This window comes from Halictus rubicundus, chromosome 7 (assembly GCF_050948215.1).
Source record: "Halictus rubicundus isolate RS-2024b chromosome 7, iyHalRubi1_principal, whole genome shotgun sequence".
In the NCBI taxonomy this organism is placed as follows: domain Eukaryota; kingdom Metazoa; phylum Arthropoda; class Insecta; order Hymenoptera; family Halictidae; genus Halictus; species Halictus rubicundus.
The window spans coordinates 4,871,210-4,897,582 of NC_135155.1; the positions used below are offsets into that span (position 1 = coordinate 4,871,210).

The 26,373-nt window shown below is 40.0% G+C and overlaps 1 protein-coding gene across 2 annotated transcripts in view; it reads left to right on the forward strand.

Annotated features, from left to right (window-relative positions):
- Window positions 1-26,373, forward strand: part of Ssh (Protein phosphatase Slingshot) — a 103,389-nt gene that overhangs the window by 60,148 nt on the left and 16,868 nt on the right. For both annotated transcript variants that reach the window (XM_076790598.1, XM_076790599.1), the window contains 2 exons: window positions 4,867-5,045; window positions 11,235-11,300. In XM_076790598.1, coding sequence (XP_076646713.1) covers window positions 4,867-5,045; window positions 11,235-11,300 — 245 coding nt within the window. The remainder of the gene's footprint in view (window positions 1-4,866; window positions 5,046-11,234; window positions 11,301-26,373) is intronic.

Here is a 26,373-nt window from a genome sequence, read left to right on the forward strand (position 1 = left end):
AACAACGTTGCTTTCAAACTGCAACCCAAAATCTACATTTTTCCGATTTTGGATTTTTCGCAATCAGAATTGTCGATTTAAAAATCCGAGTTAACTGCAGTATATGTATACGGGTATTTTTTCCAGAATTTTCGCACGACTAATTTCTTCATTTTACGCAACGTGTTTGTTTCTGAATTCCTGCATTATTCGTCTTTACTTGTAAATTCTCGTCTAAAACGAAAAATGCGCGTCCATATTCACAGTCTGGTTATCACAGAGAGCATCTCGACCAGGATAATCAAAATTGCCGTCGAAGTAGGTACGTAGATTTAATTGTTAGGCTGTTCCGACGGTGTTTTATTGGGTTGTTGCCGAGCAGTGAGTTGCAAAAGTTGCGTACGAGTTTCTAGCAATCTTGTATCTCGTATCGCGACTTTTAGACACGTGTTGAATATATCTTCTCGGGCTGGGAGGCTGGCTGACGGTGTACCAGTTTGTTAGTGTACACGATCGCGTCCTGGGCCGTTGTATGTCATACGATTATGCGCGTAATGCTCGGATAAAACGCGAGGAGAAACGCAATCGTGTAACTGGCCCGAGATATCGATCGCGGAGCCAACGCGAGCCGCCGGTGTGCAGAGAGTGCATAAATCGCAGTTTGTGCTGATTTCCCTGGTCGATTCCACGCTCTTTGAATTTTGCGTTCAGCTATCCGCGGATCGATCGATAACTATTAACGGCTTCCTCATGGTTTCGAGTTTTTTCGAACTTGCGAACTTCGGCTACGGCGCAAGCTCTGTAATTCACCTAATTCCTCGCGGGCTGTAATTTTTGAGGTACGAAGAAAAATCCTGTTCTTCGGGAAATTGGAGATTAGGGGCTAACGAGTTAATGGACCGCTTTCTTTCCGTGCTCGAAGAAGTTTACGATCAGATGTTTCACAAATAATACTTCATTTCTTGAAATTAGATCCACACCCCTAACAGGACACCGGACAATCTTTGAATCTTTGCTAAACATCGTTGACATTAAAATTGCACGGTGAAAATGTCATCGAAGAATTGATTATTTCTGAAAATAATATTTTAGAAATCTGTATTACTTCGATTAAATATTTTTCAATCAATTTGAAAAGTCTTTTGAACGGGTGTGCGTATAGTGTAAAATTTGTGTAGGATAGTTTGTTCATTTTTCGAAAAAGTTTCTTTGCAGGCATTTCTTAAATATTTCCCAGTTTGTTAACTTTTCTTTTGTGTTAAGAAGAGTCTTTTTTCAAATAAAATTATACAATTAGTGTGAATTTTGTTTGTGAGAAATTGCCAGGATGAAAAGTGTTTTCCAATGTGGGTCGTCGAACGTGTTTAAGTTGTGACAAGACAATGAGTTACCCGATAATTGCAGGACGTTTATGTAAGTTTTTTAATTAGTGTAGATGGTTTTACATCAGACAGTACGTCAGATTATTACACTCCATCAGCTCGTTACAGCGCGGAAGGAAGTATGTGGATGCAATTTATGGTGTCCCATAAGGAGATGTAGAGAGAACGTCCTAATTAACGACGTAATAGGGTTAAACGTGGATAATTGCCGAGCCTATAAGTATGGTGTTTCAACAGCCTAACGTGCCATCATACTAAACACGCATGGTTCATTGGTATATTTAGCCACAGAACTTTTTCCTCCATACATCATGCAATGTACGTTACATTTTCTATTATTTTAGAATTTTTAACAATACAGTAAACCCTTAACACGTGCGTTAGCTTTACCTTCAAGGATGATTCGTTTTCCTTTCACAAGGAACCCTCAATATACAGGGTGTCCCAAACATGTATTTCCTTGAAAGGGGTCATTCCTGAGGTCATTTGAAGAAACTTTGCCCTTTGTGAAAATCTTCTCCGTGGCTTCGTTAATGAGTTATTCATGGAAAACACGGACCAATCAGGGCACGGCTACTATGGACGCATTCTGACTCGGCCAACGCCAACGCCGCGCTCAACTGTAGCTGCGCTCCGATTGGTCCGCGTTTTTCGTTAATAACTCCTTAACGAAACGACGGAAAATGTTTTCACAAAGGAAAAAGTTACTTCAAATGACCTCGGCAATCATCCCTTGATATTATTATATTGACATTATTACTGTATGATATTATTACATATAATAAAACCATAAATTAATGGAATTGAAGTCGCGCCAATGCGTATTGGTACGAGCCGGCTAATCTACTAACACTAACGATAAAATGCGTTAATAATGAGAAAACAAACTAGAGAGTTTGTACAGTCCGTACAGTCATCGATGATCTCACACACAAAATTGGCCTCGACTACGGCCCGCATTCATTGGTCAAGAGGATTGCAGTCGAGGTTACAGGGAGGTCGTAAATCCAATGACAACCAATGACGACCAGTGACAGTAGAGGTTTTCGTAAAGCCTGATTAATTTGTTTTTTTTTCGATTCGATCTCGAATTCCGCACTTTCTGTTGCGATTCCTGCGAGCTACCCGGGATTCAGTTACCATCTACTGTTTGTCAGAATTTCTGAATTTCTTGGCTAGGTCGTAAAATCGCGTCTTCTTGTAGCCAAACAACGTTACGATTTCCGCAGGCGATTTTCCGGCAAAGAGCGATTTCCGGTGTTGCTGCTCTTCGGTCGTCTTCATGGCTGCCAGTTTCCCACGTGTTCGCTGAATTTATCTGGACGGCCCTGTACCGTACACCAAATTGCAGAAACCTGTAGAAGCAACAAAACGTAAATACGGAAATCAATTTTCCATGACGCAGCTCGTTCGAATATTTCTGGAACTGATAACGTGGTCGGTATCGGCCGGATCAGGAAACACCCGTCAACGGAAATTGCATGAAAGTTACGGTTGTGCAACTGTACTCCGCGGTGTCGTTAACCCTGAAGCAACTTCTGTTTCGTCTCTCCGGTCGACTGAGCGATACTGATCTCCGGTCAAGTGTACGAGTTCGTATTAAAATTTCGCGACGTCTTCATTGCCATATCTCAGTTACGTCCAGTTTCAAGCATAATTCCGAGTAGCATGAATCTGGAGCCCACAGTCTTCGAAAAAGTTCTACTTTTGTTTTATAAAAATGTCTGATTTATGTACAGTCTTTTGTTAATGTTATGTATACTAATATCCCCATTATTTTCACACGACAAAGTATGCCTCACCGATGGTTTATAATTTGCAATAATTGAGGATTCTAGACAAACTATAACATGACTAATTCAGTATCTCATAATAATTCTTAGAACATATTATGTGCATTTATAATATACTTTGTTCCACAGATGAATAAAAATTTCAATAAAATTTAACAAATTTTTCTATGTTACTTTCAGTATATGGAAGATGTTCGAAGGAATAAAAAAAAATAATAGGTATCTACTTAATATCGACAATCGAAGACTTGTTTTTATAAATTGAAAGTGACATCAAGTTTTGCAGTCTGGTCGTAACTATAATTCATGTAGTGCGTGTAGGGAATACATATTTTCATTAACGGTGGAGGTAAATAAAATGATAATCTTCGCCTTTGTTTTAAGTAAAATATTAATGTAAAACTGGTCATTGACTGCGAATTACTATACGAATTGAAAATTGTATGTATTAATTGCAAGGTACCGGAGCTGCACAGACATTTGTTTATGTCTTTAATAACTTTGCGAGATGAAAATAACACAATGTTTTAAAATACTTTCAGGTGTTTTTAATGTTTTTACCGTTTTGCATTTCATCTGCTTATTTTTGTTATACATAAGATTTACTATGATAATTGTCATTTACCACTCATGATAATTGTCATAATTTTCGTGTATCAATAATCAGTGCATTTTTCTGTGTTTGGTAATAAATCTTTTTCTTCTGTATTTCTTCAATACATGTCAATTATTTATTCGGAGATCGCGCTTCTAATTGAAATCATTTTTCTATCAGAAGTAGGATCGCTGTGACGCGTACAGTACAAAAAATTTTACAAATTCATACGTTCACGAAAATCGGCTGGATTAATTCCTTGGAAAGCGACTGGAGAACTGGAATGCGTCTATTGACTAAGACTTGTGATTCACGCAATGGAATTGCGTGGCCAGTGCAATGTCGAAATTTTAGCTAGTTACCTTTAAAAGTATTTACAAGAACTGTTGGCCAATAATGTTGAAATTAATATTTCGCTCAATTATTCTGTGATTTTGGCGACTTTCTAGCGTGAGAAATATTTAACCCTCCGTTCCCCCCCACCCATTTTTCCAACTTAATTTGTCCCTTGTTATCAAATTGTCAGGACGGTGAAAGACGAATATGACGAAAAGATGAAAATGAGAAGTTAATTGTATAAATTCTTTCTTTGAAAGTGAACAAACAAAGTCAGGTGCTATAAGTTTAAACTAAGAAAATCCGTATCATTCGCGATTATTGAAACGGTATGCAAAATATACTATTTAACCCTTTGACTACGAAGGGCGTATATACAGGGTGTCCCAAAATGTCGGAGAACCTTAAAAGGTGTGGTTCCTGAGGTGATCCCAAGTAACTTTTTCCTTAGCGAAAATTTCCTCTTCGGCATTGTTAAGGAGTTATTAATGAAAAACACGGACCAATCAGAGCGCGGCTACAGCGGACGGATTCCGGTTCAATGTCAGGTATTTTTCCGTTGATAACTCCTCAACAAAACCGCAAAAAAAGTTACTTGAAATGACCTCAGGAATTCAAGAAACTACTATTCCCTTTTTTCAAGAAATGACATTTTTGGGACACCCTGTATATCGGTGGTTTCTTGCGACAGTGTGCCGCAGTCGAAAGACTAAGGGTTGAAAGACGATTTGAAAAGATTGAACGAATGTTGAGAAAGTGAATCGAAATATTCTGATTTCAGGCAGTGAAACTCGAATCAGTGCACCAGGGAAGAACGAGGTATCTGGTCGTTGTGTCATGCACAGGAAGACAGAATGCCGAAGAGAGTTGCCTGCTCGGTATCGACTGTCACGACAGGGCGACTGTTGGTCTTGTACTGCGAGTCCTAGCCGACACTGCCATTACACTCGACGGCGACGGGTATGTAGATCGTTTCCACATTTCTATTGCATTCTATTGGGCACTTGAATAACATTCTGTTGTTTGTTAATAAATGTCGGAACTAGTAGTACTTGTATGTAATTTGAGATGGTTGTTGCATGTACGTGACCATAAACAAGCTTTAAGAGACCTAGTACTGTCCATGCCTCACAACAAGCCTTGCTGGACGACACAAGGGCAAAGAGGGCACTCGCTCGCTCCGCCTATCCCCACCGTTGAGCTCCAGTACGCCAATGCTTAGGCTTTGACGTCACACGCTGCATAGTACGTGCAACCGCTCTAGCCAATAGAGCAGCTAGAGGCGTGCCCCTTCCACTCTGATCAATCAGTCCCGCATTCCTTTCACAGGACTTCTTGTGCGGCACGCGCAATACAAGTGCATCCGACGCAATCTTCTACAAACAGTTGACGTTCAACTAACGGATATTTTTTAGCAAGACAAATTACAATTAACAGTGAAACGTTAATGAGCACAGCGGAACGTTTTCGTTATTGACTACTGCATCCACACCGACACCGTCGATGGAGCTTTTACAGTCCTTCGGTATTGTTCAGGAAATTGCGACGTTCGTATTTTCGGAATCAAACTGCGTCACGGGTGACATTCAATTCTTCATAATGCGTACTGTTCGTGCCTCACAAGAAGCCTCACGGGACGGCACAAGGGCAAAGAGGGCACTCGCTCGCTCCGCCTATCCCCACCGTTGAGCTCCAGTAGGCCAATGCTTAGGCTTTGACGTCACACGCTGCATAGTACGTGCAACCGCTCTAGCCAATAGAGCAGCTAGAGGCGTGCCCCTTCCACTCTGAGCCCCGCATTCCTTTCACGAGAATTCTTCTGCGGCACGCACAGTACATGACGTCCCAGTCTAGCATAAACGGCAAGATGTTAATAAAGGGCTTGACGATTGCGTTACTTCGAACCGAATTTCTTCTATCGCGGAATCCGTTTATTGAAACGGTCCGCTATGCGACCCGATAATGGTCGACGGTGTTCGATTCTGCGCGTGCTAATCGAAGAGCAGAGAAAGCGATCGGGATTTTACAGGTTATCAGATATTTACTGGCGCAGATAGTTCCGCACTTTCTCCTCGGTTCATTGCTACCCTATTCCGCAGCAAGAAAGCGAACAAGGAAAAACGTAGCTGGACAAATCGCTCGGCTCCGGGTCCGACTGGCAATTAAGCCTGCTCCACGATGCGTAACAAGGTTTTCGATCCCGCGAAAAAAGCCCCGGAGCAGCCAGCCTCCGGAGCCTAGCTTTCAGTCGTCGGTGAGTCATTAGCGAGGCACGCGATCGGCAATTAGGCGAGCAAAACGCCGCGCGAAACGGTGCATCGAGCGCGCATATCGACAAACGAACGCACCGGCTACCGCGGAAAGGTGAACGTGAAGGTCAGCGCCACTCTCTTTTGCTCGAACATACGGGCGTAGGGAAATGGAGCGCGTTACCGTAAGCCATGTTAGAGCAAGGTACTTGACAGGTGAACATCGAGGTCACGGTGGAAGGTCGTGTCAGCTGTTCCGAAGCCATCAAGCCGGGTCATGCCGTTTGGCCGCGGTTCATCTTCCTCGACATGGTTATGGGGGCATTATACCGCAATGCTTCGGCTGAGGAGTCAGAATGTCAACGAACGTAGAAGCTCTGTGGATTAGCAGTAGGTAATTAGCGTGCGGATACCTGAAAATTTCAGGTCGGGTCGGGTCAGGTCGGGAATACCAAAATTTTAAAATTTGGGTACCTACCCCCAGGTTCACGGAATCCGACAAAATTACAGGTTCTAATGTTTTCAATTTGCGATTACAGTGAATTCTCGATATATGTCAGCAACGCGGGTCTTGTCAGCGTCGTATATCGTTCAGGAGACATGAGCCGTGTTATGTTTGCACTCCTCGGCGTCCGAGGCCTCTCGAGCTTCGTGACCTTTCACAGGGTACACCCCGCGGTAGTGGGGATAATTCCGCGACGTTTATCGTCCAGGCCTTGGCGACATACATAGAGAAATCACTGTATTGAGAGAATTATTCAACGAAATTGTAAAAACAATGGCTTCAAATTCGAGTGGACGCATTCTTGTTATTCTCATAAAGTAATGTGAAATTTGTGTTGCTCCGCAAACCCAGTGTTAAAACAAACACCTGGCCAGAGGGAAGTTCGTCAAGGCTCTCAAAGCACAGTGCGAACGTTGCACCGGGTGTGTAGAGCTAGAGGAGGTGTGTACGTAGAGGAAACTAGTCTCAGAACTTTCTGAACGTACCGTATGTAAACGATCTATTACTTGACCAAGACGTTACCGATGTTCCACATTACGTGCTGTTCCGTCTCACTCGCGTTTACCGTACGTTTCCGTGGAACGCGGGGTTGCACAACAGAGGGATTATTAAAAGCACAACTACCGGTGTTACACGGTGGTTATCCGGTACTAGATCGAAACACCGATGTTGTCCCGTCGCTACCGACGCGACGCGACACTAACAACCGAGTAGAGAGCGTCGTTCAGTTGCTTCTGAAAGTTACCTATAAGACGTCTGTCCGTTCCAGCAGGTCCCCCGCTTGCCGCATGAGAGGTCGGGGATTACATTTGGCAATGCGAAACGCGAGGAGGCGCTTTTCTCGGCTAGATGGGGAACACCGGGAACATGCGTGACTCGTAATGACGCAAAGTACCGTTTTGACCAGGGGAAAGCTGATCGGCGGAGAATCGTAAGAAGTTTACCGGAAACCGGCCGCCGCCGAACTTGTACTTTGGAGAGCGCGGCGTCGTTATTCGCCGTGGCCGTCGGCTTCGCACCGGTTGGGCCTTTACATAATGCGTAATTAACGGTTATGCTGGATGTGCGGCGCGTGTTGTAACGCGTTGCAAGCGTGTGCACACGCGGTTGCGTTACCGTTCCGCGATCTCCGAGCAAACTGTTTGCTCGGCCGTGTGACGCCGCATGATCGCCGCTTCGAACAGCGAAATCGAGACTTTGAATAATCGCCGTCTGGCAAGAAAAACAAAAAAGAAGAAGAAACGTACACGGGTAAACCAACGGCGAGCCACGTCGATGGGGAGACCGACGGGAACTGTGCGTTGCGTTCGTTCTGCTGGCTTGCACAATTTCAATTATCTTCGCCGCGATGGTAGGTCGCGTTTCTTCACAATCAATGGTCATGAGAACCAGCGACACAGATTCGGAAAATATATTTCTAACGCGTTTGATGGCTGTACATTCCCCCGCAAAAGTGTACGGTAATGTCTCGGTGTATGCGAGAAAGATGCGCACGATACTTGCGAACAATTTATCCCCGCTACTTTTAGATCTACAGGGTGTACCATGTAACACTTTTCGCGATTTTTCAGGTACTTGCGATAACCTGACAAACAAATACTTTCCACAAAAGTTGATCAGTTTTCGATTGGCTATACATTGCAATAAAAATAGGTCGACAAAAAATCTTTTTTCAGTATTCTCAAGGTCACCTTCATTTTTTTAAATGACGATTTAAATGATTTTTTGAATGATTTTCATTTCTTTGCCTTCAAGGTCATCCGAAGATCCGGGTTATAATACTGTTAAGTCAAAAATACAGAGTGACCTTTAAAAAAATGAAGGTGACCTTGACAATACTAAGAAATAATTTTTTTCGAACTCTTTTTTTTTTATTGCAATGTATAGCCAATCGAAAACTGATTAACTTCCGTTTAAAATATTTGTTTGTCAGGTTATCGCAAGTACTTGAAAAATCGTGAAAAGTGCTATGTGGGACACCCTGTATACTATGGCAATTTTTTCTTTTCGTTTTTGATTATTCGTTTGTGAAAGTTTTGCCAACGTATTCGTGATATTTTTTGTTTAAAACGAGACTAAACATGAAATAGTTTGGAGCATAATCGCTGGTTTCGTTGAAGATTTTTAGTGTAACCTCGATTGTCGATTTCTTTGATTATCGATTATCGATATAGTTATTCTACAAATCAATAATACTAAGATAGTATTACGGCATAAAACGTTAGCGCTATTTCAAGAAATATAGATACAAAGAGTTTGCTGAGAATCAATTGTATATTTTTTATATTTTCGCTAAATAACAAAAAATAGCATTTAAAATATAATCAAAGAAGAATTAAAAAGAATTTTCAACCATTTGCTATGAAATCATTGGAGTTTAAATAAATAGTAATCAATGCTGTTTAGTAAAACGAAGAATTAAAAAAAAAAGATTATTTATAATTATGAAGTATGCAGACTTTTGGAACGGACTGTAAACGTCTTGTTATGGAATACAGGCTAGCACGAGGACATTACACTATAATATCTCCTCGCGAATTACGAAATATGGAAATTAATTTGGTGATAATAGTTGTATCGAAAATTGCTATCACTGTAAATGATGTTGTCATGATTCTGGTATGAAAATTGTATTAAGATTTAGCAAAATCGTCTATTGTATTTTGATTTATATGTTTGTACATTTAGTTACAATCTAACGATCGCATAAACTTCACGCTCTACAAATTGCTATTATAAATTAAAATGTCTTTTCACCTTATAATAATTTCGAGGAAGTATCATTTGTAAATAACAGTTTTTATTGGCTTAGCGTCATACATACCATCTTTACGAAACACGTGGTCTTAGAAAATTAGCATGCTGGCCTCATCACGTTAAAATATATGATAAACGCTTGTTATTTGAGAAATTTGTTGCTTACCACTCGAGCACATATATTTACACGATACCATCTGCGTTTTACTAAAATTTAATTTTTATTTGATTTCGTTTGCATACGTTTTCGTTGATGGTACCATCGCGTGCAATTTTAACGAGATAACATACAAATACAGAACGCTAATTGATGCAAGCTAAGCGTGCAAGACTTAATCTTGATTGTAACAACGCTTGTATAAATTACATGTTTTATTCTATAATTATTAGAAGCATCACGTTCGCGCATTGTGATCACATATGGTCATCCATCATGTCGTCATTTCGATTTTCATCGACCGGTGTGTCGACACCGATGAAAATAAAATTCTGCGGGAATTCTTGGTCGATGCAGAATTTTTCTCCATAAAAATATTTACGTAAAGTCCCCGCGGTCTATGAGTGATTTATTACGTTTGTTGTTTAAACAAACGCCGGAAGTGGCCGGCGTTTCATGAATTTCGCTGCTGCCCTGAACGTGTTGACATAGTTCTACAGATAAATCCCAAGTGAACAGCCAATTTCTCTTTGCATAACACGGAATAGCGATTGCAGCGGACATTCAATGTAAATGCATTGGAATTTGAGCGACGATGAATGTTAATGTTTGAAATTAATCGTAACTTTTCGAACGACCGCTCACGGGAAACAATTTTCCAGAGAATGTTGATCTTCGTCGACGAATTTATTAAAAATACGATTCTCCATCATTGACGATCACAGCGAGCGGTCAAATGATTATTTTACTCCGATAAAAACTCGCACTACTTGAGCTGGTGAAACAAAATTTGTCTCTGGAATTTTTTTTCTATCTGCAAAAGTAACAAAGTTATGGTCCGGGCACAGTTACTGGATCCTATAATAATTGATTAACAAATCTATTCTTCTAAGGTGTAGTATTTTATTTTCTAATTGGACACGAACTTTTGCAGTCGTTTAACTCTTCGCACTCGAGTGGTGACTCTGAAGAGCCACTAAAGATTGTTGTGGCATTATTTCAAAGGAATTAGAAAAAATATTTGTCACATTACCAAATTTGTATTTAATAGATTACAAAACGTTTAAATGTTATATGTGGAAATCGGATCAGTTTCGGATGAATAAAATGAAAATGTTCTAAGACGGAAGAAAAATTTAGTTTTAGATTTAAGACAGCGCCGAGTGCAAAGGGTTAACACTCGACTATAAACGAAACAGCTTCGGAGCATTTGTTTGCGAGGAGGTTATTCCGTACCTGAAGGATTCGGAGGAAGATTGCTATACAGGCCGAGTGAAAATGTAACAAGCTAAGCCCGATCGAAAATAGCATCGAGCTACTTGTAAGTACCCGCAACGGGGAAGTTAGGTCGTTTCGGCCAGCAATAAAATAGCTCGTCGATACGATCGGTCCGCCATTCTATATAAGGCGAACCACGTGGCCTTCCGTATGTTTCGAGAGACCCGACTTTTCATAGTTTTCCCCCTTTTTTTCTGTTCCAGAGGCTTCAGCGTCAGCGTTTGCAGTCGACAGCACATTTTCAAGCCGGTGTCCGTGCAGGCTATGTGGTAAGTCAAGTTTTTCAACAAACATTTGCGACGGGAGGAAGTTGAACGCGCGTGAATCGAAGCCATCTTGAATATCCAACTTTCTTTTCATGGGTTTTGAATACTTGTTCATGAGAAGAGGCACCTCGTTCATTGTACTGGGTCGCAGTAATACGAATTTCATTTTATACTTTTCAAAGGTGAAACGCGAAAGAATAATTACAATCGTTGATCCCCTTCGTATATTATAATCAGACTGCGGACCTTTATGCAAAATAAAAAATATTTGCATCGATTACAAGACACAAGTGCGAAACAAAAATTTCTTTACTCTTTTAATTATTTTATTGAGCCAAAACCAATACGCTGGTGCCTTTGAATCTTTTTAATATGTCCACTGCTTTAAATTGTGTTTACCCATTTTTGTTATAAATGCATAAAATCCGCAGTCTAATTATAATTCTCTGAATCGTAGACAATCACGGAAAATATACATAGAGCACTGATGTTTGTCATTTTGTGACTCACGGGGTATACCCCGCGGCAGTGTGGATAACTCCGCGACGTTTACCATCCAGGCCCTGGCGACATATATAGAGAAAACATTGTATTATTGTTGACATGGACTTTTCTACCTTCTAGCTCTGTTGCATCTACTTTAATTTATTTCTCCTGTTCTGTTCAATAGAAAATTCTGAAAAAATTGAACAATATCATACCTAATAGCAGACATAATTGTGAATTTTTTCAGAATTTTCGCTCCCAAATTGAACATTCAAACAAATGCAAAAGCTCAAGTCCAGTCGAATGTACACATCGATCTTATCACACTGGTCTCTCAGGCCCCTGGCGAGGCATACTCTGCGGTAGTGGGGATAACTCCGCGACGTTCATCATCCAGGCCTCGGCGACATATATAGAAAAATCACTGTAATCACCGTCCAGCAAACACGTTTAACGCAAGTCGGTGCACAGGTTTTCGAAACGAACAGGACAGAATGGGCACAAATTATACGGACGTTCGTTTCATTAGACCGGAGAAATTCATGTACACCTATCATTCCCTAAGTAATCGATTCAATTGAGTAGGAACGATCGTTGCCGTATGCCTAATAACCGTGACTAATAAGTAACGTCGTGTAATTGCAACGGATCGTCCGAGACGACACCCACGGAAGACGTACAGGGTCAGCCGACATCGTACGAAAGGGTTCATCCCACGTGCGCTGTCGTTCGCGAGAATTAGGACACTTAGGGAACTGAAGCAGATGCGAAAAATTGCTACAAAACTATGAAACTTCAAAAATATATCTCTGTCCTTTGACTCTGAAATTGCCCTTTTGGTATGATATATTTCACACATGATATCTAACACTAACTACACTAACAATCCCGGTTTATTTCGTTCGAAATTAACTTACTCAATTGTCGACAATTAATGTTGCTTTTACTCACTCATTCAATAATCCTTTTTCAGTGAGTAAACACTAAAATGATCGAATCAATTCTTGTATTCGAAACTGCATTACGATAGGAACCGTGCAAAATTTAAATAAAATCAATTTCGTCATTCTTATAGACTGCGAATTTTTCGCGTTTAAGATGAAAATAGTTGGACAAATAAAATACCATATTGTAACTACATTAAAAGATCTTTAAAATAGTGTTACATTCTCTTGAATGTGTCGAAAGTGTTAACAGAAGAAATATATTTTGATTTAACTTGAAGCTTTTGGCAAGGATTTAATTATAAAACGCCAGATTTGTATGTACTATAACAATAAGCAACACACGTTGTACTTCATTACAATGAGAAGAAGAATACGTTCGTCTATAGATGTACTCGCTAAACCTGTCGACAAAATTAAGAAAATGTTTATTTTGCGTGAAGATCCGCAGTCTTCTTATAAAGCTGTGTCCACATTGAACCTTTTGGCAGCAACACTCGATGTTGCTTCAGTGTGGGCACAGCTTAAAGCCAGTACATTTTAATGGGTTTTAGAGTCAGTGTCGCCAGATCAAGACTTGTTTCCCCACTCTAATTTCCCCTTCTACCGCGCTATTCCCGACGTTGTCGGGTCACGTGAGGCGTCCGCCTCTGTCGCGCATGCTCCAGTACTGGCAGAGAGGGGGTAACTGTTTCCCCTCGATTCGTGCTCCCTCCCCTCGTCTGGCAACACTGTTCAGACCTCGGTAGATTCAGTGTGATTGAAGTCGACTTTTGGCCGGTCTCAATTGTCGCATGGGATGCAGCGTGAAAATAAAAAGAGAAAGAAAAATGTGGTCGAATCGGCGTCGCACGATGCTATCGATGCGGAAGAGGTTGAGCAGAATGAAAGGAAAAATGAAGCGTGGGCCGTGGCTTAATTGGTCGGCATCGCAATTGTCTCATGCGCGGTCGGACGGTGAAGAACTTTCTTGTCTGCCCAACCTCTTCCGCTCGCGGATTTTTCAGCGCGGGTGAAAACACGTCCTGCTCTACCCACACGAATCGCCTGCCGGTAATTATGTTCGATGATCTCTTTTGTTCCTCCCTGCGCTTCGCGGCGAGACGCGAAATCCATTTCGGAGTTGCTCTTCTGCCCCGACGTGTTTACAGTGGGCCGTTTCCATGAAGTAGGTGGAATTCATTCAAAAATGTTCGCCTATAATACTGTACAGTGTTAGTATAGTATTGTAACCCTTTTGGTACAGTCAGGTAAACCAAAATTTTGACAATTGAGACGAATTCGAAATTTAGCTGCAGCAACAAATAATCAGAATAGTGCAGCCTAGTGAAAATAATTTGCATCGATAAAGTTGAATGCTAAGTTGTAAAAAAAAAAAACAACGAAGTTTGCGACTAGCGAGATTGAAATTAATATTTGATTGGTTCACTTATCGTTTCAGCTACTGTAGCATTATCTATTGCGACGGTACTTTCACCGACAAAACTTGCGAAACAAAACGATTTAATGAGTACCATATCTGCTAATTACGTTCATACATAATCCACGTAAATGGTTTTCTACAGTTTTCGCTCCGTTCATGCGAAGCTTAAAATATATATATTTCTGAAACCTGAATTAAACGGTTTCCTCCGTGAATAATAAAATAATATAATGACATTGTATATAATCACCCGGTTTAATTACACGTTGTCTCTTAATGTTAGTCCACGGATGCATTCATTCGGGCGACTTTACACTTTCCGTAACGATGCAAAGCATATGGACACTTACAACAACTCCTATTAATATTAATCCTAAGACACAATAACTTTTTCCAAACTGGACCAAATGTAAAAGAAATTTTTGCAAAAAATTGCAATTAAGCGCAGCTGTACTGTATAGTCATAACAGCCAATTGAGAGTTTAAATATGATTTTGGCGAAATTAAATTTTCAAAATTAGTAGCAGGAATATCTGAAGAACTAAACCAATACTGAACCAATTTAAATAAAGCTTTGCAGTAACATTCTTAAGACCTAATCTTTGACGAAGCGGTCAAAGTTCTAGTTTTCTAGTTTAACGTAAAAGTGGAATTGTTTTACATAAAACTCCACAAAGATATATCTAACAACACGAACAGAGTTCTGCAGAAATCTTCTTACACAAGGCTTTGGGAAAATGGCTGCCACGTGTTTCCGATTGAAGATGTTTAGTCGAATTTTTCAGGAAATGCTGCTTAAATATGATACGCACATATTGATTTTTCTTTTCTTTAAATAAACACAATTTTATAGATGAGAAAACTTGTTAAATTTCTTTTGAACCGTTTAAACGTGTGGCAACCCGTTGGCCGGTCACTGTGTACGATTTTCCGAATTTCCACGTCGTTATTGCGCACAGCTTTGAAAATTCTTGACTGAAATCGCGAATCGGGTTTCCTACGACGAGAGGCAGCGGCGTTTGTCGCGAAGTGTTTTGCAGTTACCGTCAACGACAACTCGTCTCGAGTGTAAGTGGCCGGTCCGGTGGGATTGGTGGAGACTGATCGATTCTCGCCACGCGCTCGTCGAGATCCATTGTTGTGGAATGCGCGACGAGGATCGTTACAGCACCGAAAACTCCGTCGGTCTATCGTCGTTGACGTTGTCATCCTATTTTTGGAGAAGCCTCGGTGGACTCGGCCGTCAATGTGGTGGTGGGGTTGCTCGCGACCATGGACCATCGCCCGCGCCATTTATGGGCGCGTCGCGACGCATGGTCACTTTGCCGAATTCTACTATGCGACCCTGAAAAATTATAGGGCTCACTGCCACCATGAACCCTCCAAAAACTTTGCTAAATCTTACATATTCACACACCCCCCCCCCCCACAAAATAAATACAAAATTAATATAAAATTGGGTAAAATCGAAGCAATCTGTACAATAAAATTGATACATCTCTGATGTTAATAATTTCTCTATTCCTCTTACATTTCACAAGAAAATTTAGTTATCACTGCAGACATGAATTTTTAATTGGTAAGCCACTTTGTGGGTCATTTCGAGCGGTATAATGCATCAAAATTTTATAATAAGCCATTAACGGGTCTCCAAAACTGGATCAGTGAAATATAAGGTAGTGAAAGTTTCAGAAGAATTTAGGAATACATTGTTTTCAATTTATCGAAGCTATTGAGGAAAGAAATGAACTTTAATGTATATTTTGTGTCCTGCAAATGATGCAGACAATTTTTATTTAATGATAAATGCATTCAGAAAATTATATAGACTCTTTTACGATCAATTTTTCCACACTCACCTGAGAAATAACTTTCTGCCAGCGGCAATAAAACTATTTTTTTTTTCTAATTTTCTAATCGAAAACATTTAAGTCGAAAAATTTTGGTTAGAATCATGGTGGTCGCTGGGTGGCGGAGAGAAAACCACGAAAATTCATTCGCCACGATTCAACTTTTTAGAAACGCCACGATTCGAGGCACCGCAAACGAACCTAGAATTTTTCAAAAATCCGCAAGACGTGTCCGACACGCCGAACGCGAAACGAATTCTTATTGGCTGTCGGTGTGACGTTTGTCCATGACAACAATTAAAGATCATTTACGCGATGACCTGTCGAGCTGAAAGGCAGGTGGCTGCGCCGAGATGTATTTTACGTTCTCCGGTCACTTTCACTACTGTCGCTTGAACGTCGATTCGTAATGCTATCCGCGCGTTAGGTAACCGATGAATAATGAAGCGACAGCACGGAAAGAAAGTGGTACTTCGACAGGAAATTTCGAATTTCGTGAGTTTCTGTAAACCGGATGCAGATCTCTACATGGAGGAACAGGTTAGTCGCGATGAAGCATTTACGATACTGTGCGTTTCATTTAGAAATTCTTGTCTTCTAACCCTCGGACGACCGACAATTCTTAATAGTACAATTGACGGTGTTTAGGACGATTCGCTGATTTATTTACCAATTTTTTAAGACATTTTTGAATAACTTCCTGCAGACGCGTTAATTCTTCTGTTGTTCCTAATGCCGCAGTTCGGTCAATTAATTCGCTGGAAATTGAGTAATTCAATGAAGATTTCGACACTCTGAGTCAAAATTGCCTGAGAATTGCCTGATAAGGGGGTCGAATGTGACCCCAAACCAGGTTTCCTCGTAACATTCGATAGGGCACCCGAAAAAAACCTCCGGTGGTAAGTTTCAAGTCGGTACCCCTACCGCAAAGGTAGTTATAAGGTGAACGCGGCTTAATTTGCTCTATTTCTTCTGTTCTGCGCAACCAAAAATTACGAAAAAATTCATGAACATTCTGCCCATTAGCACGCATAACCGTGCATTTTTTCGAAATTTTTGACTGCGATATCGATTTCTAAAAAATTCCGGAAACTTAAGAGCCAAGACCCCGTAGATTCGCGATAAAGTAGAGTGACCACGTTACCGACAAAAATAGGCGAAAAATGGGTTTACGTGCAACACAACTTTTCGTCCTTATATGAGAATATTTTTCGCCGGAAAATGGCTCGTTCGAAAGGGGAAGGTTCAATCTAGCGCGCGCTGGTCATCAGCTGACGAGATTGTGCAGATATTTGGTAATATAAGCGTTAGAAGTAGGCCAAAAATTGACGATGTGCGTGCCGTGGAACACAAGCACTTTTATGCCATTGGACGAGTTATATTACTATAATTATTATAGTAATAGTGAAATTTTTCTCTTGGTAAAACTTCAGCTCCTCTTCTCTCCGACGGTGACTGTCTTTAATCTCATTGCTAGTGCGGTTTTTGTTCATGTCGCCAGCACAAAAGCTATCGGGTTTGCCGGTTTCCAGGTCGTCGGCAACAGGTTTGGGTGTGGTTTTGTGCTGTGGCAAATAAGTATTCCTCTTTCTTGACCGCGGCGGAACGATCCAACATCTCCGATTAGGATCGATTCGAGACGTCGCGTCGCGTCGCCTTTGGTTCTGATTACGCAACGTTAAACTTCCTCGTCTTTTATCCGGGCGAACTTGTTAACGCGCAGCTAAACGTGTCTCAATAGGAGCAGGAAGAGCTCTCCCGGATTAACGGGGAATCAATGAACCTTCGCGGGCCCCGAACCGGTTTCCAACCGGATGACGAACACATCGGCACAAAGTGACACCTCGCCGCGATGATAAGACCATCGATACTCGATACGACGCGTTCCCGATCGTTGCTCAGATTCCCGGGACGATTTTTATTGGTCGTTCACCGGCCCGGACACGCGAACACCATCGCCAATTATCAGTTCAGTGACCATTAACCGGCAGCGTTTCGCCAGAGACGTTTTATTAGACGTCATTGGCTCGTTATCTCTCTCTCCCTCTTTCTCTTTCTCTCTCTTTCTGTCTCTCTGCATAGGTCTACACGGGTTTCGTCTCCCGTTTTCACTTTTTCACAGAGAAATCGCAGTGTCCCCCGACCGCCACGCCAAAGCGATTTCGCGATCCGAGCAAAAAATCTACTGGGCGCTTTCCCATTAAAAGAAAAGTTGCAAATAAATTTCAGGCTACGACTTCCTAGTTGATAGCAAGACCGCGCCGGTGTCACTGAACGGCGAGCATAACTCGTGCGCGCTGCTTACCATTTTGTTCAGCGACGACCATACATTACTGGCCTTGGTGCACGTGAAATCCAAGTCGAGCTAAATTCAAATTAACGAGCGAATTTCTCTTTCTTTTTGACGAAAGACCGGCGGACTTTTAGCATCCTTTTTTTTTTTTTGTAAAACAAAAGTATAAGAGCTGGTGCAATTTAAAGTAGTACAAAGATTCAAAGAATTTAACACTAGGTTTACGGGACCCGTCAATATCATGGGCAATATTATTTTTAATTTAAAATTATTAAGATTCTAAGGATGCATACATGAGAAATTATTTAGCAAATTTATTTATTTGCGTATATATTATTTGAAAAATATTGCTAAAAATGGGGGTAGCACGTTCTTGTTATATCTATAAAGTAATGCAAAATAGTCACTTTTAGTGCTCCGTAAACCTAGTAACCCTTAAGAACCCTAATGCATTATTTCCAACTTGCTTTATGAAGATTATTTAAAGCGGAAAGAATCTTTATTTTGCATAAAGATCCGCGGTCTACACCATAGGTATTGGGTACATTCTTTGAAAAAGTTTACCCTTTTGAATGTGGATACAATGACCTGAATTTTTGTCAGAAGTTAGAACAATTAGTTTAATAGATGAAAAAGAAATTTTCGGAGGCTGTATTGAAAATTTACAAAATGATAGAAGCTTAAAAATGGAATAGAAGATAGAAGAACTATTATTTAACATACAGTGAAAATTTCAGGTTGATCGAATCAGTACTTTTTTTCTCTTAAACTCGTCAACCAACTGTGGAAGAGTCGTTTCGAGAAAAAGAAAACGTATAAAGTTTTCAGTGTCCGCATAATAACTTTTGTCTCCGTATGCTGCTATTAAGTAAATTAAACTAACTATCAAAAAATAGGATTATTTTCATTATTTTTCAAGTTTTGTATAATTAAAGTCTGCTCAAGACAATTCCAATGAATAGAAACGGTCATGCATTATTTATTTTCTGCGTTAAGGGCTGTTTTGTGATCATAGAAATAGGTATGCAATGCTAATCTATCCCCTATGCAGACAAATTCATAGATAATTTTCAAGAGACTGTTAATTGAAAAGGTGAAGAGTAAGAATGTATTCTATAAATTTGTTTTACCAAACATCGTCAATTTCTATGAATTTCTACGAAGAATGAAATGACTAATTGTAGATCATTCGTTGAGAAGCATGCTAAGAGAAATTGTTTTGAACCAATGAAGTGGTTGAAAAATGAAAAATACTTTCGCTTGAACTCCTTTCTGTGAAACGGCCGGTTCAAATGCACCAAGTTAATAGTTACGTACAAGTTGTATGTCAATTTCTAGACGGAGTATACTTTCCATTAAATTAAAACTGTTATCTTTTATAGTACACCGCGGGTAGAAAATCGTAGAACGTTTGCTGTGCCAACTTTCTATAGCTCGAAGTGAGATTTTTGGGAGAATGAGGAAAGATCTGGAAATTCGATTTTTTATTAGGTCACCTCTAAAGTTGTTGAATTTTTTCCACATGGAATATTATTTAAACTTGTAGACAAATCCATGTAAGTTGAGTTTTAAATTCTAAATAATTAGAGGCATACACATTCCTATAATAATGATAAGTTTTACTATAAATATAAATTTACATTTTTCACTAATAATTTTAATGTAGTGACACTAATATATTCACACTTTTGCAGTCCTCTAATCTTATGACTAAAATCACATCTACTCATTTTTGTCATGTATGCATTAAATCCGCAACATAGCTAATTACTAGACTGGATCTTTATGCAAAATAAAATGTTTATATACCCAATTGCAAATCTGTAGGAGCTAAGTAAAAATTTGTTTTGCTCATTAATAATTTTTATATGTTAAAAATGGTGTGTACCAACATTGTTAAACTTTTTAAATCTTTTTACTATTTTGAATTACATCTACTCATTGTTGTTATAAATGCATAAAATCTGCAGTCTACTAATCACAGTAGCTGAACCAATTTTTATAAACTACTTGGAAACTACGTACTACGAGTTACAAATAATCGAGACAGGTTAAAAATTGATTTTTCCTCCATAAATCGGGAAATTCCCCGTCACTGTGATAATTTCTGCACGCTGCAGAGCAGGCCAATCAGCGTGATTCCCGAAGAAATCGTTTTTATCGAACCTTGATCAGTGGGAGTGAACCAGCAACGGTTTTCTAAACTGGTTCCGCCTATCAAGCCGACAGGCGTCGATGTATAGCAGGTTGCATCTCGTCGAATTCTCAGACCATTGCACGGCCTGGTCTGTGATTATGGCAACCGATGATAGCCGGGATGGATTTTCGTTGGTCGACGCCCATCGACCTCGTGTTCGAGGCTAACGAGTTCCTTCTTCTACTGCAGAGCAAACTTCATTGAGCCCGCGACACTTATAGAATCCTACTGATCAATGCTAATAATTCATTATAATTAAGATTAAACAAATTTGACACCACATTGTACAGTGGATTTCGTGCGTCTCATCTTTTTGAACGGTATACCGCCACTATAGTGGCTTCCATTTTGTTACGTTTTGCAAATTCTTGGCGAGAAAATCCATGAAAAAGTTTACATATTTCGCGAATTGAACAAGCACATGTGTTCCGAATTATGTCGCGTTTGGTCTCGTTAAAATGGAAAATAAATTGATAAAGAAAAAATTAAAGACAAAGTAGTTTTGTCAGAAATTGTTCATAAGCACGGTGCGCCATTCTCATATTTCGAAACGTTACTACATATACTTAAATTCGTTATGGTTCAGCCTGCTGCACGACAGCACTTTGTTTACTCCGTGGGTAGGTATTCTTAGTCTGCAAAACATACAGCAATTATTTATTTGTTATTTCAAGTTTTGTTGCAGTTGATCGCCTTTTTCTTATTTTAGGAACTGTCGCGCGCACCTTCGCATCCGTTGCGCATAAAAGTAAATCTCATTTTTAACGTCCTGGCAGGAATAATGGCACCGAACGCCACAAAGGCTACGCTCAATTCATGCCAGCGCCATTCTTTCCCTCGGCTTATTCATTGTTGCTTTTTCGTCGAGACGTTGCTGATTTCAATGAGAAACAGACTCAGACGCAAAAGAAACAATTCCGTTTACTCTCTACAAGATATACAGGATATTTAAAAAATGTTGCAACTCCTTGAAGGGGGCGATTCCAGCGGTGATTTGCAATCATTTTTTCCTTTGCGAAAATCTTCTCCGCGGCTTCGTTAAGGAGTTATTAACGAAAAACGCGGACCAATCGGAGCGCGGCTACGACGAACGTTGGCGCTGGCATTGGCCGAGCCGCAAGCCGGTCCGGCAAAACGGTGTTCCGATTGGTCCGCGTTTTTCGTTAATAACTCCTAAACGATGCCACGGAGAACATTTTCGCAAAGAAAAAAGTTCTTCTAAATGATGTCAGGAATCATCACTTTCGAGGAAGTACAATACTGAAAAAGATAATTTTTCTTCAACCCTTAAGGGGGCCGGCAGGCATTTGGCCTTGACTGTCACGCTATGTTACGCTGTGCCTTTTTTTCTAGACATTTTACGTCTTAAATAAGTAAGTAATCAATTAAAAATGTATACCACCGTGTTTGTACATGTCTTTGCTACGTCTGTATAGAGCCTTTTTTTCGATACGAACACTAAATCTCTCGAAATTAAGAGAATCTCTCAGCGGCAGCCATCTTGTGACGTCATACTTGCTTCAGAATTCGAATTTTCTGGCGAATATTACAAATTACTCCACGATGAGGTAGAAATTCGCAATTTGGGCTCTATACAGACGTAGATTGGACTTTTAGGAAACAAAATTAACCACTTCTAAATTGCTCATTGCAATATTGAAGCGGTAGTTTGAAAAGGTTTTGACCCTTGCATACGTATACGGATTTCAAACCATGCCGGCCCCCTTAACACTAGGTTTACGGAGCACTAAAAGTGACTATTTTGCGTTACTGTGTAAAAATAACAAGAACCTGCTACCCACATTTTTAGCAATATTTTTACAATAATGTATACAAAAAGTATGCATCGTTGGAATCTTAATAATTTTAAATTAAGAATATTAGAACCCGCCATTGTGACGGGTTCTGTGAATCTAGTGTTAATAACTAATTTAAAATTCCGAGAAAAATATCCTAAATAAAGCTAGTTCGTAGCTTCATTTTTGCTTTTATTTCATATAAATATTTTTAATATTAATAAGTGAAAAAAGGAGAATTTTAGTCTTTCGACACCCAAATTACCGTTAAACGGAGGTGTAGAAATCTGAAAGTTTACAGAACAGTGTTACAGGTAAAGAACATTATTTAGTAGTAGGAGAAAAATGAAAATTACCATGGACTCTTTGGTCGCGACAAAATCGGAACAGTTTTCGGCGCGAAACGAGATTGGAGAAAAATGTGGAGCGCATTTGCGCGGTCGTTAACACAGTGTCCTGGTCAGCGGCGACCCTAAGCAGCGACAAACGGGTGTCGGTGAGATCGTTATCAACGGTAGTTAATGCTTCGACCAGACGCTGTTGATGTCACTAGTTGTTCCCGCCGCGGTCTCGCGCATGCTAAAAGTGTAATCGTTTCCATTCCTTTCACTGTTGTGACTACAACGTAGAACGTGTTCGAGGATTCAAGGAATTGTACACGCACCTCCGTTCTGCTTCGAAGAATAACCACTGGCAAGATGTGCTGCCGCGATCTACAATAGCTACGTGGTTAGATCATTACGCTGGACGATTCAAGAAAATCTATGCCCTCAACCGTTCTATTCGCGGACTTTGATCTTTTCGATTTTTGAATTTCGATTGTACTTCGCAAAAGCACAGTCTCGAGAATATTTACTGCGAGTTTCGAGTTAATCGGAGCAGAATTGACAAAGCTGTCGTCAGCGTTTCACACGCTTGCTATCGACCATAACACGCGTGGCGACCATAATCTTGTATTTTACGTAAAGAAAATTCATTTTATGCGTGTCGTTGGTATCCGAAATTATAAATTTTATATTTTGTTGAAGACGCGTATTCAGGGTTGGGTACATTTGAAATGAAATGTACAGTAATTTAAATACTTTTTCTTAAACGATATAGTAGTTCAAGATTAATTTGTTTCTTGGTTTTACATACAAGAATGTTTGAAAATGTCTGTTTACTGTGTATGAATTGGAATTATTAATTCAATACTTGGTTGAATTATTTTATGCTTTTAAACGCACTCTACGTTGTATAAACATACTTATGGATGTCAAGCCATATGCACAGCCATAATCAAATTCATAATTTTTTTACACATGAATTGTTTAAAGATGCATATTTTTGAGCCCCATAGGAAGACGTAACCGCTTAAAGGAGTATTCGCCTTTCAAGGCACCAAAAATAGGTAATTATCGTGCATTTTCTTTAATTGAAGAATCACTGTGCAACTTGAACCATTTTACTCTGTCTGTATTAACTATTATATGTTATGTATGCAAAATATCGCTTAAAAATGAGGGACAAAGTTATATTATCATTATCCTTTATTGATCCCTACTAATACTACTTAATCTGATAATTAAAAAAAAAACATAAGGACGTAAAGAAGATGCTGTTTAAATCTTTCACAGATTTTTAAACGTTTGGTCTAATAGACAAATTCTAATAGCGAGAATAAAGTTTGTTTTATTCGGGGAAATAAAAATGAAAGATACTTGTAAAAGTATAGTATTTAGATATCTCGAATTTAAAAATTTATTTTAACATATTTCGCTATAGGAATTTATACATTTTGCGTGTCAAGCTTCTACAAATTATACTCTTGTAAAGTAATACATGTATTTATTTAATTGTAAACATAAATACAAAGCAGTCGATATAACAAATTACTTACACAGTTTAAATGTCAGGAAAAGGATAAGCGATAACAATTATAAAGCTTCATCCTTATAAATAACTTTTCACACTACCTAAACAAATATTCATGCTTGAATTTTGTTACACATTTAAAATATTTATAGATAAATGTTGCATGCGCAGTTTGTATATTTTACTCTACTTTCGCAATTTAATTTCATTTTTAATTCGATATAAAAATCGAAGTTATTACAAACGCGACACGATTCGAAAATCGAAACGTAATGAAATTTCGTTAGTGCAAATATTTTCAAGATAATTCAAGATGAATACAGCAGCAGACAGTACTTGACGTGATCAAAAATAGATTTCGAAGAAATTTCGTCATGGGGACAGAGATGAAATCGCAGTTCCATAAAAATGGACATGTAACGGTGTCCGCATTAGTCAGCCCTCTTTTATTCACAAGCAGTCAAACTTTTATCATAGACAGGTAGTAGTCTTAAAAAATACTACAAATTGAAACATCCGTAAAAACATTCTTTTTTCGCCCAAAAATTGTATACACAATCTTTGGTAGCTGTTTTATGAACAAAGAATGAGCAACAAGTTCGGTCGTATGAACGGACACATGCAAAATTTCGGAAGTAACTTATTTTAGCGGTGGCTATGTAAATTAAAAACTGTAAACTCCCTTCGGGAATCCCGATTTTTTCAGGAAATCCGTTTACTTCGGGAATCTCGATTTTTTCGGGACATCCGCTTCCTTTGGGAATCTCAATTTTTTTCAGGAAACCCGTTTCCTTCGGGAACCTCGAAATTTTCGAGAATCTCAATTTTTCGGGAAATGCGTTTCTTTCGGGAATCTCGATTTTTTCGGAAAGTCGTTTCCTTCGGGAATCTCGATTTTTCGGGAAACCCGTTTCTTACGGGAATCTTGAAATTTTCGGGAAATCGTTTCCTTCGGGAATCTCGAAATTTTCGAGAATCTCGATTTTTTCAGCAAATCCGTTTCCTTCGGGTACCTCGAAATTTTCGGGAATCTCGATTTTTTTCGGGAAATCCGTTTCTTACGGGAATCTTGAAATTTTCGGGAAATCGTTTCCTTCGGGAATCTCGATTTTTTCGGGAATCTCGAAATTATCGAGAATCTCGATTTTTTTAGCACAAACCCGTTTCCTTCGGGTACCTCGAAATTTTCGGGAATCTCGATTTTTTTCGGGAAATCCGTTTCTTACGGGAATCTCGTTTTTTTCGGGAAACCCGTTTCCTTCGGGAATCTCGACATTTTCGGGGACCCGACCCGACCCGAGCGACCTCTTCCCGACTCGTCCCGACCATCGAGTTCCCTATATTTTCGGAATCTCGCACACCCCTGGTTACAATATTTCCGCGGAGTGTATATGGGACACGGGACCGTGAAGGTGTTGAAGCGCAAAATGTCCTACCATTTTGCCCGGCACTGTACTCCCCGACGGACCTATAAAACTTCGCCCAGGTCAAGATCTACTTTCTTCTGAAAGGTCATCCTCTCGCCTGGCGTTTCCGGTTCCACTCGCGGGACTGGTTCCACGTGCGCGCGAAACGATGGAAAGCGAAAGAAAAAGAAAAAGGCGACAAAAAAAAAGGCCGGCCCATCAACACTAAATATGGCTGGACTTGCTCGTTTGTCATCGCCCCCACCACTGGCAGCCGGCTGTCCTACGCACGCTATTCTCATTTGCCAGATCCTACGATCGAATCAGAGTATTTGCCAGTCGACGGAACGTGGCCGTGCTAAGAAAAACCCGTTGATCGGTGAATATCAACCGACGCTCGTGCACGCTCGTGCTCATTCCTGAGCAAATATTTGAGCGTACCATCTCGACGGACCACGGTGCGTCGAGCAACACAGGATTTTACATGGCGGCGATGGTGTGTCACAGTGGTTCACGGTTTTTCTGCTTCCTATCCGTTTCTCTTCGATCCTTGAACTTCGATCGGCGCGGAGGCCCGAGATCTAGGCTGCTGTTACCGGAGTGATACGAATCGAGTATTTTCTTGTACGCTTCGGTGATATTCGAGTGTTCTTTGCCAGCAACGTGTAACGCACCTTCGTTTATAAATATTAAGCCTAACGACTGAAAATGTTGCACTACTCGACGCTACAACCACCGAACAGTTTATCTCGCAGTTGTCGGGATTGCGAACATGTTTTTGAGGTCCGGGCACGTTGATTTATTCAGACGTATTTCGTGAAAACATC